Raw genomic sequence first — 19434 nt, 5'->3', positions numbered from 1 at the left:
CAAAATTATTTGAGTTTCATGATTAACATGTCTACCATCATGGTGATAATGTCTTTCCATGTGAGGGGATGACGACCTACTCCAGTACCACGTCTGATGTTCATCTACATCATCATCTTTCTTATGACTTATGACTTCTTTCTTTCTTGTGACGAAAGATTCAGAATGATCCAATAATGAAATGAAGAATTCAATAAAGAAAGAAAGGCAAGTTGGGGTAAGGAATAGATTAACTTATTATCATTGATTAAGTAGATAAATACCTGCAACAAGATGGAAGGAGGTAAGTGTCACTGTTTCTGAGCCATCTTCTGCGACTGAACCTCAGTACCAACTGCGACAACCTCGCCCGGTCGGTAGGAACCTGGCTGATAGTAGAGACAAGAGTATAATATTGCAGGTAAGTACATATTTATGATTTTTGCTACACCAGAAAAACCCTTGGCACAATCTGACAAAGAATACACAATCTGGTTGCACAAATTTTTCACGTTAACAAAAATGCCATTAGTGTTTTGAAAAATTTGGGCATAGGTTACCCGGCTGACCCATATCAGGGGGCACGGTGCCTCAAGTTCAACAAGTGAAAAAAATACAAAATGGTATTTTAGTCTTGGAACGAGGCAAGGGATGATTCACACCAACAGTAACGATGACATTGAAAATACAATTGAGATTTTCTTAAAAATTGGGCATAGGTACCTCAAGTTACCATGGTGCCTCAAGTTAAACAAGTGAAAAGAAATACTAGTAGTACAAAACAGGCCAATCAATGATCCATATGTAAAATATGCTAAAGAAAGCAATAAACTAATAAGAAAAAATTACTAAGAAACATTTTACATACATGTAAGTTTCATGACTAAAACATGGATAAAGAAACACTGCATAGAAATTATATTGCTGGGATTGACTTGAGAAAAAATTATTCAAAAGCACATTTTCTTCAACGCCCCCCTCCCCCAAAGACTACAAATTGTGTCAAGTATTTTACCTTGAAATTCTTCATCCGTAGCGTCAAAAAAGGTTCTATTTGTGCCGCTTCAGTCACATATCCTCCGTTTCTGAGGGGCACGCGGCCCAAAATTTGGCGCGTTTGGATCGCGCGGCACCGCCGGCCGGCCAAATCGGGGCGATCGTCGGGGAAAACAGCTCGGCGCTTCGCCTTCGTGAATGCTAGAAACTTGCCGATGACATCAAAACAGCCGAAGTGTGGAACCACGATCCGAAGCCCCGGCCTCCCCGCTTACGGCGCGCCGTTTTCAACGGCAAATTTCTGGCGTTTTAAACAATTTTCAAGCAAAAGAAACACATCACAAGAAAGAGAAACTTATATCCTTTATTTTGATGGGTAAATTTGCCTCTAGAACCGGATAGTTTTTGTACCACGGGTGTGGGAAGATGGTAGTAAATTTACGGATTGCCGTACGGCAGAGGGTTTTCGTGGTAGCGTTGAAATACCTAGTCAAACGTTCTTGAGACGTTTCGATGACGTCATTGCCTACTTATATATTCACATGCAATGCATTGGTCTAATTAGGCATTTATTTCATCTTTATGAATAGGTAATGCGAATTATTATGCGAGATAATTCACTTGATTATATATTTACTTCAATGGATTTGAAATATCACCATACGAACGCTTCATTCATTCGATGTAACCAGATGTTAAGAGGCTTTCAGTACCGACCACAACTGTTATCAAATGCGTAAAAGGGAGGTATAAAGATTGACGGGGATGTACTGTTGGTCGCCTAAGCCGTAAGTTTGTCCTCGAGAAAGAGAACTGGGAAGGGCCTTTGGAAGGGCCTTTGGAAGGGCTGGGTTAACATTGCTTGAACCATTGAACCATTGAACCAACCACGAAAATAGTGGCCACAAGGCCATGCTGCTGGCGCGGCAAGGCAAAAAAAAAAAAGGAATTTCAAGCCAAGCCCAAATTTCTTTCTTTCTTTTGTATGTCATATGAATGACTTATTTCTGTAAGTCATATGAATGATTATTTGGATGGCCGATTCCTGATACTCCTAGCTAGATGTTGCACTTCCTTACTCGACCTACCTTACTCCATTCAGGTGTAAAAATGGGTACCTAATAAGTGGAAGCCATGTGACTCCACTGCCCACCCCAAAAAAGTCCAGGGTCGGCAGGTTTTTCTAGGGTAGGTAGGGAAACAGTCTGGAAACACAACTTTTTTTTTCTAGGCCTAACTAATATACAGGCCTATCATGCTTACCCTGAGTTGTATCTTCTCCCACTCTTCTTCGCTTAACGGTTTCCACGAATTCTCGTCAAAAAACTTGAACACATCCCTACTAGCCTGCACGGAGCGGTCGATCTCCGACAGGAAGTCATCGATATTGTACGCACAGGACTGGACTATCCGGTCTGTGATGGACTGAAACTAAGGCAACAAAAATAAAAAGATTAGCAAACATATTTTTTTACAAGGGTAGACAGAAACATATGTAATATGTACTTTGGACTTTGTGCACTGTACATATCGATAATGTATGAGGTTGAAATGAGAGTTGTTCTATTTCTATTAAAATTGAATAAGCACATAAAATTTTGCAAGAGAAAAGTCTGAATTGTGTACTATGACTTTTTAAAAAATTTTCATTTCAGGGCATAATTATCAATTTTACTTTTGACCCAAAGTCCTTCTTCTTGGTAAGGAAAAAAAACGAATTACTTCATTGTGGAAGTTCGTCTGTGTTCAGTCAGTGTTGGCAGTAATCATAGTAGTTGCTAAACTTTCTTCCAACACAAAGGTATACATTGAACTCAATTCTACATTCTGAAGTGATTGGTCATCTGTATTTATCCTAATGAAAGTGATAGTGGTCACCGAAAAGTTGATCCATGTATATCTTTGTGTTGCAAGAATATTCAGCATTGTACTACAGACTTTACCTTATCTTCATAGAACTTCTGTCTGAGTTTGGGGTCCTTTGGTGGAACAGTTTGTCGCAGTTTTCTGTACCAACATCTCACCACATAGCCGCGCCAACACGCCTGGATTCTGTTGGAGAAAGGGGATATTGTTTCATAATTCATCTAAAACATCCTCTGAGAACTTCAAAACTGATTACAGCTTGTAAATAAAACGTTTGGCCAAAAAAAAGTTGCCTTTATTATGAAATGTAAGTGTTCAGAAAGGTTGAAAAAAGGTATGAGTAGAACACAGAGTATGGTATACGAAAAATAAATTTTGTAAAATTTGTTTTTTCACATCATCTTCCTTGACCTTGGAATTGACACTGGTATTCTATGACAATTACATATAGTGTACTGGCATAGTTTTCCAATATCATTTTTGCAATTCACGGCATATATATCCTTATTTTGTAGCTGATTTGTCAATTAACAACAGTATGGTGGAACACATTTTTGGGGGAAATGTCCGAAACTTTATGCACACACAGGAGCATGTCATCCATACAGGGTTCTAAAGCCAGCATCCGTCTTTCCGTCCTTTTTGGACAGAATTTTGCAGCTGGGGACAGACAAAAATTCTGCCCATTCTGTTCTCTGTGACGGACAAAAAATGGCATGGAAATATTCTAATTCCACCAAGCTGGGTCTACCAGCAAAATTTGCCCCTCAAAATAAAGGAAATAGCATTTCAGAGGGTCTAGATTTCAAAATTATCCCGGATAGCATACCCCAGATCCCCCTAGGATCCACAGGATTTCCATTCAAAATCTAGGGGACAGAAAAAAAATCAGGCTGGCTAGAGCACTGCATCCACATAATCAAATCGACATTGAAAAGAAAAAAAAGTCAACAACAACTAACAATCATTGAATCACAAACCTGGTGGCACACTTGACACGATGATGTCTGGCGCCCTCATGGATCACCCTAGTCTGGTACTGGTCCCTGCGGCACAACGGGCACGTCTTCTTACCGCTGAAGCGCTCGAAGGCCTGGAGACAAGCCTTGTGGAACACATGGGAGCAGGACAGGAGAACCTGCAAAAATGATACAAGTGATCACAATGATGTTACAGTGACGCATTGGCAGGCAGAAAGCACGTGAAGGATAAAAGATTAATCTATGTATCAATCTACAATTTAATCTGCTAATCTAGAAATCAACTACATTGCACCAAGAAGTAGTTACTCAAGCAACTGACTAAGATTTTGGAATCAAAGTAACTGCTTTTTGGCATATCTTATTACCTGGATATCTAACCTTCATCGACATATAAACTACATTGTATTAGTCTAGCCTGCTGACATCCTGTTAGGCATGGAAGTTATGACTTGGTTGTTTCAAACAGCAATAAAACTATACTCATTTGAGTCCCCATCTAATTCTTTGTGCTCCCAAGGAGGTTAAAAAAAGCCTCCTTGGTGCTCCTTCAACAAAGCAATGACTTAAAGGGTGTAGTTTATAAGAAAGCTGTTAGGCAGATCATCACTCTGTCCCTTCTCTTAATCTACACCTTGTGACCCTGAGTTCCTGACTTTCTTTGTAGCATGTAACTTTGTTTCTTCTGTTTGTGAACTTGTTTCACTTGTATGTGAACTTGTGTATTGTCAAATGTTACTACATTTGTATCTCACCTGTTCCTGGGTGCCGAAATCCTCCTTACAGATGACACAGGGCTGGATATGGTCGTCACGGCGACTGGCGCGATGCTTCACACTCTGCCACTCCTCCTCAGTCAGGGGCTGCTTGGGAGCCTCCACCAGACCCAGCTTCTGGGCTGGACCAATGGTGGGGCAACAATCAATATACACGTATACCGTATGACATCTACTACCTGTAAACCTGGTCCCTTGACCTCCAGGTCGTTGGGGGGACATGGTAGACATGGAAGATAGACTAGAGAACTGTCTCCAGACTCGTGCAACACAGCAGGCCATAGGAGAAGTGGGCTGTTATCCACTGTGTTTTTGGCATAGTACTTCAATGTAGTATTGGAAGGTGGAGCCCAACCCTCTTCTTCCACTGCCATTTACCTCCCCATCCTAAGTCATGCACCCATTTTTACACTTGGGTGGAGTGAGGTAAGTCGTGTTATTAATATAGTGCATATCCGTTAGCCTACCCGGTTATCATACAAACCCTAGTCTTTCCGAACCTTTAGAGCTCGTATTGGACTCATCAGCCACAGCAGGACTCACCCATCCTGACGAGACAACGTACTGAGTAATGTCATTGGTCATCGTTGATGCCAACGGACGAACAAGATAGTCTCTCTGCTAAGAACACATTAATGTACATAACAATGACTTGTGCATTACCCAGTGATAATGGCTGAGGTTTAGGATCCAGCACATACTCCTTCTCTTCTATCTCTTCTTTCCTGGTCTTAGTGTCCGAGCTGGGTCTTCTCCTCCTGGTGTCCACTACGGGTCTGATGTGTTTGGGTCGCTGGTGGTGACCTTTGACCGGCAGGGGTCGTCTGGCCCTGAGGGGGTCGGACAGGGACAGGTTGCGCATGATGTGGTCCTGGAAGGCCACTGCTGCCAGGGTGGTGGAGCTTGTAGTGGGGGAACTCTGAGGGGATATATGGACAGGCGGTCATGTGGTTTAATGCTTAATCTAATGATCAGTGTGCAACCAAGAATGAAGAGGTTTTAGGTTCAAACTCAAACTGATCAAAGGCTCAAAGGGAGGGCCAACGGAGGGATAGATGGAGGGATGAATGAATGGATTGATGGACAGAGGGATGGATAGATTGACGGATGGATACTACTAGATGGAGGATGGATGGATAGAGGATGGATGGATGGATAGATAGAGGGTGGATGGATGGATAGATGGAGGATGGATGGATGGGTAAATGGTGGATAGATGGAGGATAGCTATAGATGGATGGATGGATGGATGAATGAATTGATGGACAGAGGGATGGGTGGATGGAGGAAGGATAGATGGAGGATGGATAGGTGGATGTTGTGCCCCAAAGGAAGGGCACTTCAGATTAATTTCGTCAATTCATTCAGATGTTCTCTTACACAGATCACGGACGTTTCAATAGGACTTGCTTCCAAATCAAGTTCTATTCTACAACCAGTGTTATACAAATGGAATCATTACATGCATTTAAATCAAGTTGTCTCCTGTTGCAAAAAGTAATAGTCTGTAAACAAATGTGATGGGGGAGATTCACTTCAGTTGACCAAGGAGGTTAAAAAAAACTTCTTTTTTTTTAACCTCCTTGAGTTTGTTTGTTTGTATGCTGGTACTTTTCCGGAAGCTGTGAAGGACAGAAGCTAGAGGCCGGCGATTGATTCGGAACACAATACGTAATTTGGGCCACTTGCAAAATCTACATATAATTTTTGAATTGTTTTTACCAAAATCGGTCCAAGTACAGTAGCGGTGTTATAATTTCGTTTTCTTCAGGTTTGCCCCCCTCCCCATCACCATACAGTCGCAAACTCACCTTCGCCTTTCCACCGGTTGAGGTCGACAATGGCGCGCTAACATTTCTATACTGATTCATCTTAATATCCGAAAGTTTATTGCTCATAAAAACATTCCAAAGGCCTCTAAATTTTCACGGAAATTTGTTGTTTGGAGCTACCAAGCAACAAGGTCTCAGAACACAGTTTTTCGGGTATGGGGATTTACATGGTTAAGGACCCCAAAGTGAGGTGGTTCGACGACTCAAAACCTATAGTAGGGTGCAGATACAATTCACAAGAATTTAGTATGTTGAAGTTGAGGGTACAAGCTACAAAATATCTGAAGATGAGCATAGATTTGCCGGCTCGTTTTTCTATAACAGACACTTTGATTTGACCCCCAGCGGAGGTCATGGAACTGCAGGCGGCGAACAGGAAGTGCCGGTAACATATCAAGGCGCAAATTCCCGCCGGCCGAAGAAGCGACGTAATCCAACTTATACAGTATGAACACCGATGTATTCCTCTACTATTCACCATAGATTCCACCTCGCTGTCGTGCACGGAAGAATGAATACGGCCTTTGCAAGTACCGCGATGCACTATTTTAACCCGAACTACTTTTGGGGACGGGGGTCGCGGATAATTACTGTGTTATGAGACCTTAAGCCAACTTGACCTTGGATTTCTTTACGTTCATACAATAAAACTAGTCAAGATACAAAACCGTACCAAATTTTAGATCAGAAATCCAAATGGTTCCTGAGATATGGCCAACTTTGCACTTTGGCGCCTAGCACAGGTGTCGGCACTGTACAAGGACTATCTGAGGGGCCGCTTATTGGTCTCATTATCTCAACAAACTTGATATTCTGGTTGACTTTTTCTGTTATAAGGAGCTTGCCAGACCACATTCTACCGTTCTGAGTGATTGGGGTTGGGGGTTTGTCTTTTTTAGGGCGGAAAAGGGGGGGGGGGAGTCGAGCGGGCTTTAGACCGCACTAAATCCTATACTTAAGCATAGGGAACGGTCTAGGCGGCCGTTGCCATGGTAACGGCGGGTCAGACGGTAACGAAAATGTTACAGTTCAAGTCAGCCGAGGTCAATTACTAATATATCGGTCAAATTTAATGTGCTTGTCCGTCCCTGGGGAATTCACGCTGTGGATGAAGGTCTCAGAACACAGTTTTTCGGGTATGGGGATTTACATGGTTAAGGACCCCAAAGTGAGGTGGTTCGACGACTCAAAACCTATAGTAGGGTGCAGATACAATTCACAAGAATTTAGTATGTTGAAGTTGAGGGTACAAGCTACAAAATATCTGAAGATGAGCATAGATTTGCCGGCTCGTTTTTCTATAACAGACACTTTGATTTGACCCCCAGCGGAGGTCATGGAACTGCAGGCGGCGAACAGGAAGTGCCGGTAACATATCAAGGCGCAAATTCCCGCCGGCCGAAAAAGCGACGTAATCCAACTTATACAGTATGAACACCGATGTATTCCTCTACTATTCACCATAGATTCCACCTCGCTGTCGTGCACGGAAGAATGAATACGGCCTTTGCAAGTACCGCGATGCACTATTTTAACCCGAACTACTTTTGGGGACGGGGGTCGCGGATAATTACTGTGTTATGAGACCTTAAGCCAACTTGACCTTGGATTTCTTTACGTTCATACAATAAAACTAGTCAAGATACAAAACCGTACCAAATTTTAGAGCAGAAATCCAAATGGTTCCTGAGATATGGCCAACTTTGCACTTTGGCGCCTAGCACAGGTGTCGGCACTGTACAAGGACTATCTGAGGGGCCGCTTATTGGTCTCATTATCTCAACAAACTTGATATTCTGGTTGACTTTTTCTGTTATAAGGAGCTTGCCAGACCACATTCTACCGTTCTGAGTGATTGGGGTTGGGGGTTTGTCTTTTTTAGGGCGGAAAAGGGGGGGGGGGGAGTCGAGCGGGCTTTAGACCGCACTAAGTCCTATACTTAAGCATAGGGAACGGTCTAGGCGGCCGTTGCCATGGTAACGGCGGGTCAGACGGTAACGAAAATGTTACAGTTCAAGTCAGCCGAGGTCAATTACTAATATGTCGGTCAAATTTAATGTGCTTGTCCGTCCCTGGGGAATTCACGCTGTGGATGAAGGTCTCAGAACACAGTTTTTCGGGTATGGGGATTTACATGGTTAAGGACCCCAAAGTGAGGTGGTTCGACGACTCAAAACCTATAGTAGGGTGCAGATACAATTCACAAGAATTTAGTATGTTGAAGTTGAGGGTACAAGCTACAAAATATCTGAAGATGAGCATAGATTTGCCGGCTCGTTTTTCTATAACAGACACTTTGATTTGACCCCCAGCGGAGGTCATGGAACTGCAGGCGGCGAACAGGAAGTGCCGGTAACATATCAAGGCGCAAATTCCCGCCGGCCGAAGAAGCGACGTAATCCAACTTATACAGTATGAACACCGATGTATTCCTCTACTATTCACCATAGATTCCACCTCGCTGTCGTGCACGGAAGAATGAATACGGCCTTTGCAAGTACCGCGATGCACTATTTTAACCCGAACTACTTTTGGGGACGGGGGTCGCGGATAATTACTGTGTTATGAGACCTTAAGCCAACTTGACCTTGGATTTCTTTACGTTCATACAATAAAACTAGTCAAGATACAAAACCGTACCAAATTTTAGAGCAGAAATCCAAATGGTTCCTGAGATATGGCCAACTTTGCACTTTGGCGCCTAGCACAGGTGTCGGCACTGTACAAGGACTATCTGAGGGGCCGCTTATTGGTCTCATTATCTCAACAAACTTGATATTCTGGTTGACTTTTTCTGTTATAAGGAGCTTGCCAGACCACATTCTACCGTTCTGAGTGGTTGGGGTTGGGGGTTTGTCCTTTTTAGGGCGGAAAAAGGGGGGGGGGGAGTCGAGCGGGCTTTAGACCGCACTAAGTCCTATACTTAAGCATAGGGAACGGTCTAGGCGGCCGTTGCCATGGTAACGGCGGGTCAGACGGTAACGAAAATGTTACAGTTCAAGTCAGCCGAGGTCAATTACTAATATATCGGTCAAATTTAATGTGCTTGTCCGTCCCTGGGGAATTGTTTTGAGACCTTAACCCAACTTGGCCTTGGATTTTTTTTCGTTCATACAATAAAACTAGTCCAGATACAAAACCGTTCCAAATTTTAGAGCAGAAATCCAAATGGTTCCTGAGATATGGCCAACTTTTCACTTTGGGGCCTAGCACAGGGGTCGGCCCTGTACAAGGGCTTTTGGGGGGGCCGTAATTGGTCTTCTTATTCCCAAACAATTTTATTTTTGGGGTGAATTTTTTTTTTTAAAGAGGCTTTCCCGGCCCAATTTTTCCCTTTTTTATTTGTTGGGATTGGGGGTTTTTCCTTTTAGGGGGGGAATAAGGGGGGGGGGGGAGTCGAGCGGGCTTAGACCGCACTAAGTCCTATACTTAAGCATAGGGAACGGTCTAGGCGGCCGTTGCCATGGTAACGGCGGGTCAGACGGTAACGAAAATGTTACAGTTCAAGTCAGCCGAGGTCAATTACTAATATGTCGGTCAAATTTAATGTGCTTGTCCGTCCCTGGGGAATTCACGCTGTGGATGAAGGTCTCAGAACACAGTTTTTCGGGTATGGGGATTTACATGGTTAAGGACCCCAAAGTGAGGTGGTTCGACGACTCAAAACCTATAGTAGGGTGCAGATACAATTCACAAGAATTTAGTATGTTGAAGTTGAGGGTACAAGCTACAAAATATCTGAAGATGAGCATAGATTTGCCGGCTCGTTTTTCTATAACAGACACTTTGATTTGACCCCCAGCGGAGGTCATGGAACTGCAGGCGGCGAACAGGAAGTGCCGGTAACATATCAAGGCGCAAATTCCCGCCGGCCGAAGAAGCGACGTAATCCAACTTATACAGTATGAACACCGATGTATTCCTCTACTATTCACCATAGATTCCACCTCGCTGTCGTGCACGGAAGAATGAATACGGCCTTTGCAAGTACCGCGATGCACTATTTTAACCCGAACTACTTTTGGGGACGGGGGTCGCGGATAATTACTGTGTTATGAGACCTTAAGCCAACTTGACCTTGGATTTCTTTACGTTCATACAATAAAACTAGTCAAGATACAAAACCGTACCAAATTTTAGATCAGAAATCCAAATGGTTCCTGAGATATGGCCAACTTTGCACTTTGGCGCCTAGCACAGGTGTCGGCACTGTACAAGGACTATCTGAGGGGCCGCTAATTGGTCTCATTATCTCAACAAATTTAATATTCTGGTTGACTTTTTCTGTTATAAGGAGCTTGCCAGACCACATTCTACCGTTCTGAGTGGTTGGGGTTGGGGGTTTGTCCTTTTTAGGGCGGAAAAAGGGGGGGGGGGGAGTCGAGCGGGCTTTAGACCGCACTAAGTCCTATACTTAAGCATAGGGAACGGTCTAGGCGGCCGTTGCCATGGTAACGGCGGGTCAGACGGTAACGAAAATGTTACAGTTCAAGTCAGCCGAGGTCAATTACTAATATATCGGTCAAATTTAATGTGCTTGTCCGTCCCTGGGGAATTCACGCTGTGGATGAAGGTCTCAGAACACAGTTTTTCGGGTATGGGGATTTACATGGTTAAGGACCCCAAAGTGAGGTGGTTCGACGACTCAAAACCTATAGTAGGGTGCAGATACAATTCACAAGAATTTAGTATGTTGAAGTTGAGGGTACAAGCTACAAAATATCTGAAGATGAGCATAGATTTGCCGGCTCGTTTTTCTATAACAGACACTTTGATTTGACCCCCAGCGGAGGTCATGGAACTGCAGGCGGCGAACAGGAAGTGCCGGTAACATATCAAGGCGCAAATTCCCGCCGGCCGAAGAAGCGACGTAATCCAACTTATACAGTATGAACACCGATGTATTCCTCTACTATTCACCATAGATTCCACCTCGCTGTCGTGCACGGAAGAATGAATACGGCCTTTGCAAGTACCGCGATGCACTATTTTAACCCGAACTACTTTTGGGGACGGGGGTCGCGGATAATTACTGTGTTATGAGACCTTAAGCCAACTTGACCTTGGATTTCTTTACGTTCATACAATAAAACTAGTCAAGATACAAAACCGTACCAAATTTTAGATCAGAAATCCAAATGGTTCCTGAGATATGGCCAACTTTGCACTTTGGCGCCTAGCACAGGTGTCGGCACTGTACAAGGACTATCTGAGGGGCCGCTAATTGGTCTCATTATCTCAACAAATTTAATATTCTGGTTGACTTTTTCTGTTATAAGGAGCTTGCCAGACCACATTCTACCGTTCTGAGTGGTTGGGGTTGGGGGTTTGTCCTTTTTAGGGCGGAAAAAGGGGGGGGGGGGAGTCGAGCGGGCTTTAGACCGCACTAAGTCCTATACTTAAGCATAGGGAACGGTCTAGGCGGCCGTTGCCATGGTAACGGCGGGTCAGACGGTAACGAAAATGTTACAGTTCAAGTCAGCCGAGGTCAATTACTAATATATCGGTCAAATTTAATGTGCTTGTCCGTCCCTGGGGAATTCACGCTGTGGATGAAGGTCTCAGAACACAGTTTTTCGGGTATGGGGATTTACATGGTTAAGGACCCCAAAGTGAGGTGGTTCGACGACTCAAAACCTATAGTAGGGTGCAGATACAATTCACAAGAATTTAGTATGTTGAAGTTGAGGGTACAAGCTACAAAATATCTGAAGATGAGCATAGATTTGCCGGCTCGTTTTTCTATAACAGACACTTTGATTTGACCCCCAGCGGAGGTCATGGAACTGCAGGCGGCGAACAGGAAGTGCCGGTAACATATCAAGGCGCAAATTCCCGCCGGCCGAAAAAGCGACGTAATCCAACTTATACAGTATGAACACCGATGTATTCCTCTACTATTCACCATAGATTCCACCTCGCTGTCGTGCACGGAAGAATGAATACGGCCTTTGCAAGTACCGCGATGCACTATTTTAACCCGAACTACTTTTGGGGACGGGGGTCGCGGATAATTACTGTGTTATGAGACCTTAAGCCAACTTGACCTTGGATTTCTTTACGTTCATACAATAAAACTAGTCAAGATACAAAACCGTACCAAATTTTAGATCAGAAATCCAAATGGTTCCTGAGATATGGCCAACTTTGCACTTTGGCGCCTAGCACAGGTGTCGGCACTGTACAAGGACTATCTGAGGGGCCGCTAATTGGTCTCATTATCTCAACAAATTTAATATTCTGGTTGACTTTTTCTGTTATAAGGAGCTTGCCAGACCACATTCTACCGTTCTGAGTGGTTGGGGTTGGGGGTTTGTCTTTTTTAGGGCGGAAAAGGGGGGGGGGGGAGTCGAGCGGGCTTTAGACCGCACTAAGTCCTATACTTAAGCATAGGGAACGGTCTAGGCGGCCGTTGTCATGGTAACGGCGGGTCAGACGGTAACGAAAATGTTACAGTTCAAGTCAGCCGAGGTCAATTACTAATATATCGGTCAAATTTAATGTGCTTGTCCGTCCCTGGGGAATTCACGCTGTGGATGAAGGTCTCAGAACACAGTTTTTCGGGTATGGGGATTTACATGGTTAAGGACCCCAAAGTGAGGTGGTTCGACGACTCAAAACCTATAGTAGGGTGCAGATACAATTCACAAGAATTTAGTATGTTGAAGTTGAGGGTACAAGCTACAAAATATCTGAAGATGAGCATAGATTTGCCGGCTCGTTTTTCTATAACAGACACTTTGATTTGACCCCCAGCGGAGGTCATGGAACTGCAGGCGGCGAACAGGAAGTGCCGGTAACATATCAAGGCGCAAATTCCCGCCGGCCGAAAAAGCGACGTAATCCAACTTATACAGTATGAACACCGATGTATTCCTCTACTATTCACCATAGATTCCACCTCGCTGTCGTGCACGGAAGAATGAATACGGCCTTTGCAAGTACCGCGATGCACTATTTTAACCCGAACTACTTTTGGGGACGGGGGTCGCGGATAATTACTGTGTTATGAGACCACAAGTCAGTTGTTATCCTCCGCCATGTTTTTTGAGATACGGGTAACCGACCAATCAGGAGCAGTGTTGGTGTCAATTGACCAATCAGACAAGAGTAATGTCTAACAATTGGCCAATGAAATTTGTACAAAATTTGCAAGGACGGGATTATATAGGGTGAAAGGTGAAAAGTCAGAGGTCATTAAAACTTGAGGCAGTGTGTGGCATGTTGAGAAAAAGTGTTGTCTTTGTTTGATTACATTTCTCTGAGCGCGAAGAAAAGCAGACTATGGCGTCAGCACCAACGCAAGAGACATTCTCAAAGTTTCAAGAATACCTAACAAAGGACCAGGACATTAGAGAGGTAAGGTGTTGTATGAAAATTTGAAACTGATCGATAAATGATGATGATGATGAATTTTGCGATGAAACTTGTTCCTTCACATTTGTCTTTTTTTTACTCCGTGTAGGTCAGTAAGCTCTTGCAGGAGTATTGCTGTTGTCTATGTCTATGTGTTCACACCTATAACTTATAACCCTTTAATTTGTTGATGTCCCGATGAAACATGGCAATTTGGGCAACATAGTAGGATTTTTAGGTAAATTATGCTGCAAATTATAGACCGACACCCTCATCTTGATAGTAGTGTTATAAAGCGATTGTTTTACATTGTTGCTTGCCATAAGCTCTTTATGGTCTGGTTGCCGAACCCAATTTTTTTTATAACTTTTGCGGTTCACAGTCTCCATACATAAGTTTTTTTGCTGTTAGTACTATACCTCTGAGATGTGCACAGATATAAGAATGTGGATGATGCCACTCTCCTTGGGCAATCAGTACAAATTATATGCAAATTAAAGCAGCCATTAAGGAAAATCTTGTTTTCATTAATATCTCAGTAACTACACATGTTATTGTGGGACTGCATGGCACGATCGTCAGCGCGTTGGTCTCAAGCCCAAGAGGTCCTGGGTTCGAATCCGCTTGTCGTGTCACCGGTCTTGTGCCCTTGGGAAAGGCACTTAACATGACTTTCCTCACTTAACTCAGGTGTGAATGAGTACCTAGCTGCGGCTAGTGGCAGTGACAGGCCTTTGTGGTGGTGACAGGCCATAGGGGCATGTTCGGGCATGTTCGGGCATGACGCACCCGCCATGACACATGAGTCAGGGGTAGGAGGAACCCCTTGCATCCTTAGTCGGAAGTCCTCCTAGGAGACGGAAAGTCCAAACAACAAACCTGCATCTGCTGGAGCCGCCTCACACGGTGCATACAGTTGCCCCTGTAGGACTAGTGCGCCAGTGGACGAGAGGGTGGAGAAGGACGTGCACACCCCTCCTTCACCTTAAAAATCCAAGTGCAGGCCAGGCAGACGGGTCGCCTTAAACCCGTCTGCCTAACATCGTCTTCCGAGACAGACGGATGCCAACAAAAACACGTTATCAAATTAATTTTGGTGTCCGTCGCCCTCGTAGGGGCTAATTAGTTACTCTCTTAGTCTAAGCCGTAGCCCCCACAAAAAAGTTCCTCAATAACATCACAGTATTTTGTGTCCTATAGTATGAAGTCTGTTTGTTCTCCTTTGCAGGAAATCCGAGCATCAGTGCGTGAGATTGAACAGACAGCCCGGGAGATACTAACTGTGCTGCAGGGGGTACACCAGCCCACAGGATGTAAAGATAGTGTGTATTTATTATTTTAAAGAGATGGTAGTCCTATTAAACACTTGGCCAATAGAGATAAAATAAAAATTTGTTATTGTTTGGGTCAATGGGAATGTAAAAATACATGTTGAAGAAGAAACTGCACATACACAGGTCAAAGGTAAAGGCCCCTGAGACATAAATACAACATATATGGACTTTGTTATGCAAACCAACAGAGGTTATAATCTTATGGACAATATAACGTTCCGTGTTAAAGCATGGACAAGACTGTTGAAAAGAACTGTTTGAATTGACTTAAACTTCAAAGTTTGATCCTTGAACATATTTATTTATATTCCCATTAACCTTAACAAAAAATAAGTTATTATTTATCTATCTCTATTGGCCAACTAGGACTGTATCAATTTTTTTTTTCATTCCAGTCCCCTTGCATGAGTGGTTACTAATGTTCTTGAATAAACCTCAAACAGTGAATAATGGCTTCCCTATAAATAATGTAACATCAGTTTATTGTTCTTATTGTTTATTGCTCTTTTAAGTTTATCTGATACCAACCACTGCTAGGTGAAAGCTAAGTATACAGTAGAAATAGATTATAGCAGATAAAACAAAATATTTGTCTCCCCTGCAGCGGTGTCTATCTGTAAGAGGAGCCGTGAGATGTTCACTAATATCAGACGTCAGTACAGTGAACTCGCAGCCAAGCTGCCAGCGGAACAGTATTACAGGTAAGCACTGGCTCTGAGGACTTGAATAGTTCAGGGGTGCCTAATCATTTGCACGAACCTCATGAAATTTGTATGAATCTTATGTGATACACGCAAAACACTATGCAAGAACGTACAAATCTTATGAAAACCGCACGAATCACTATGCGAAAACATACAAACCTAGATATGCAATACCCACAAATCACTAGATATGTAATACCCACGAATCACAATTGTTTTCTAAAAATCTTGTGCAACAAGGCAGTGTTCAGTGACTCCGGGACCCTCCTGCGTTTAATGTAATGGTCATCTTGGGACACCAGCCTTACCTCAGTGTTCTTGCCTGGCTTTTTCAGCATAGGGGCCCCTATGCTGTGATTTGTATCCCCTATGCTGTGAGCATGTAGCACATGGCTTTGCTGTTGGAGATGCCCATACGTACGCTTTGAAAAAAGAGAACACTGCGGAGTAATATTTTCCGTTCTATGTTCCCCAGATTCCACGACCACTGGCGGTTTGCTAACCAGCGCTGTGTGTTCCTGGCAGCCTTCCTGGTGTACCTGGAGTCAGACAAGCTCATCACCAGGGAAGAGGCAGCAGAATTACTCGGAGGTATAGCAAAACTTTTTCTTTCTTTTTTAAAGGAAAGGGATAAGTAGTGAGTTTAGGTACAGACTGTATATGGTTGGATACATCACTTGGTGAGTAGATATTTCTCAGAAATTGCTGAACTCTGTAAAGACAGTATAATTTCCACTATATACTTGTACTTGTGCGAAACCTGTACAAAAATTACTAAGTACTTGTACAACACACAGCATACCATGTGCTACAAATATCAAATAAGATTAAAGAAACTGAGATTTAGTCTAGAGGTTATTACTTGTTTCTTAGGCCAAGTCCTACCCAAGTCATCTATGATAGAAGTTTGATAACCACGATAGTTCTAGGAAAAAGCAAAGTTTTGAACACAGTGATTCTGGGTTGAAAACTCTGGCATGTGAAGGCATATCTTGTTCTTTTCATATAGTTGGTGTTACTGACTTAGTATACAGTTGGTACGTCCACCAGTTTATTAGTAATTTTATACATCATGCATAGTTTTTCTCCTCATGTACAGTTAAAGAGAGAAGAGAAGATGGTTTCCACATCGACCTGGATGACTTTCTGATGGGACTTCTTCAGCTGGCAAATGAGCTGGTATGTAAAGATATGTTTGGAACCAAAACATTTTACTGAACTAAATGCATAAATTTTTATAAATCTCAGCAACTTGTGGAAACATAGAGTTAGAATATGTACTGATGGTTTTTTATCATCATCTTAATACATGATATTGGGTCCATGCTGAGTCCGCATTTTGCAAAATGTATGGACATCAAAAGATTTTGAACTTGGTTTGGGTGGTGATACAGCTGCTGTTATAATCAGGTAAGTATGCTCCATGACTGTAATCTGTAGTCTTGCTATATTATTGGCGGGAACAGAATTGTGTGACACAGTGGACAACTGAATGCTGTAGACTGAATTCTTAATGCTTAGGTCAGTGGGAAATATCCAAGGGACTGAGAAAAGTGTCCTATGGCCAGATGACTACAATGCAAAGCTTGATATTGTTTTGACTGTATAAGAAATGCTTTGGGCAAACTGTTAATGAAGACACTTGTATAACCTTCCCTTACTTTTGCTCTTGACATGTAACTGACATTTGCAATCTGTATAACACAAACTCCTCTGTCCAGGGTTGTAACTGAGGCTGATAGGATGTTGTGTGGGCTGCTATAAGCGAGATTTAATCATGCTATGACATCTGTACCTCAGTCTAGATTAGCAGTGAACAGTGTGACAGCGGGTGACTACAGCAGACCCACCAAGATTGCCAACTTTGTGGCAGAACTGGATGCAGGTTAGTTTATAGTTAGAAGATTTTTTCGTTAAACATAGTACAGTCAAACCTGCCCAAGAAGACCACTCAGGGTATCATTGAAATCTGTGGGGACAGGTGGTCACTATAGACAGGATTATTTTTTAGATATTTTTCTTATTAAACAGGATTCTTAGTGCTTGAATGTGTTAATTGGAAAAATTATTGAAGGGAACGCCAAAAGGTGGCCACATTGACCAGGTGGTCCTTATGTAGAGGTGGTGGTTGATTGTACAACCACAGGTTTCACTGTATCATCAATGCTACTAGTACTAGTAATAATATTAGCATGTTCCATATTCAATATGAGCAGGTATATTAGTAATATAATCAAATATGAAACATGCTTGACTAGACTAGACTCTTTTATTGTAATGACTCACTTGCAAACCTGGGACCTAAAGGAGAATGAAAGTAGACTGTAGGTAGACTTACTAGCATCAGATGGGAATTACTAGTACTCTTGCTGTAGACCCACTCCATTTTGCCCTGTTTAAAGGGTATTTGTGCAATTTTTGCTGGACTATTATCCTTAAGGTCCCAGGTTTACAAGGGACCCCATCTTTCAAGTACTGTGCAATAAACCATAGCAGGCTGCATTGTTGTGTGGCCTTTTGTGTGTGTGTGTGTGAGAAGTCACTTATAATTAGACCATTTAGCCCAAGCACATACTACTTTGTTTGTTTAAAGTGACACAGCCATAATGGTAATGTTTTTCTTGCCAGGTTTTCGGCTGCTGAATCTGAAGAACGACGCCCTTCGTAAGAGGTTTGACGGGTTGAAGTACGACGTGAAGAAGATTGAAGAGGTTGTGTACGACGTGACGATTCGTGGGCTGAACCCACCACCTGCTCAGAAACCAGAAGCCCCTACAGAGGAGCAGTAACCTTAATGATGTCTGGTATATAGAGTACAGTCAAACCTGTCTATAGCGGCCACTCAAGGGACTGGAGAAATATGGCCACTATAGACAGGTGGCCACTATAGAGAAAACGTTGATCAATTGACCATGAGCAAGCTACACATGATTTCAGTTCCCACTAATCTTTTTCACCAAGTAACATTGTCTTGATCGGTAAATTCACCGACAAAGACTTGCACTTTAATGCTCAAGGCATGCATACCTTCTGCTACCGCCAAAATGACCCTGTCAGGAACTCCAAATCCTCGCAAACTACAATTTCAAACTCGGTGCAGGGTAACATACGGCTACAGTATGGTTGCAATAGGCAGTGTTTCTGTATCAACGGGACCGGAAATCGTGTGGCCGCTGAGCCTATTTCTTAATCATTACAAATCCATTGGACCGACAAAAAGTGGCCACTATGGCCAGGTGGCTGCTATGCAAAGGTGGCCGCTAGTACAGGTTTGACTGTAGATACATTCCTCAAGCTACCGACATCTTGCACACTGCAGTCGTCTCTCAGTAAGACATCTGGAGCCGCATAAAGTTTTGAACTTTTATTCAGCCTGTCGGCCAAACTAGTTTTGCTATGTACATCTTCTTCAGTGGCTAGAGGCTTAGGCTGACAGGCTGAATAAAAGTTCAAAACTTGAACTATGCGGATGTCTTACTGAGGAATGACTGCAGTATGCAAGATGTCAGTAACATAAGGAATGAATCCACTCAACTATATACTTTAAAGATGTCCAGTCTTATGGTTAATGAACGTTACAATAACTGCTTCCTATTGTGGTTCAGATGCTG

General features: G+C 43.0%; 2 protein-coding genes across 2 annotated transcripts in view; one reads left to right on the top strand and one right to left on the bottom strand.

Annotated features, from left to right (window-relative positions):
* Positions 1-6567, bottom strand: part of LOC118403326 (RING finger protein 32-like) — a 9308-nt gene extending 2741 nt beyond the window's left edge. The window contains exons 1-6 of the mRNA XM_035802028.1: positions 6409-6567; positions 5261-5516; positions 4577-4719; positions 3822-3979; positions 2919-3027; positions 2239-2406 (exon numbers count right to left, since the gene is read on the bottom strand). Coding sequence (XP_035657921.1) covers positions 2239-2406; positions 2919-3027; positions 3822-3979; positions 4577-4719; positions 5261-5516; positions 6409-6495 — 921 coding nt within the window. The 5' untranslated portion in view covers positions 6496-6567. The remainder of the gene's footprint in view (positions 1-2238; positions 2407-2918; positions 3028-3821; positions 3980-4576; positions 4720-5260; positions 5517-6408) is intronic.
* Positions 6568-13592: 7025 nt separating this feature from the next.
* LOC118403347 (translin-like) lies at positions 13593-18770 on the top strand. Its single transcript, XM_035802053.1, has 7 exons — positions 13593-13788; positions 15014-15107; positions 15724-15820; positions 16299-16414; positions 16923-17002; positions 17624-17708; positions 18452-18770. Exons 1-7 carry the CDS (start codon positions 13714-13716, stop codon positions 18610-18612), a joined length of 708 nt encoding a protein of 235 aa, XP_035657946.1. The 5' UTR covers positions 13593-13713; the 3' UTR covers positions 18613-18770.
* The last annotated feature ends 664 nt before the right edge of the window (positions 18771-19434 follow it).

This window comes from Branchiostoma floridae, chromosome 16 (genome assembly GCF_000003815.2).
Source record: "Branchiostoma floridae strain S238N-H82 chromosome 16, Bfl_VNyyK, whole genome shotgun sequence".
NCBI classification, from domain to species: domain Eukaryota; kingdom Metazoa; phylum Chordata; class Leptocardii; order Amphioxiformes; family Branchiostomatidae; genus Branchiostoma; species Branchiostoma floridae.
This window is presented reverse-complemented; position numbering and strand designations above follow the sequence as displayed.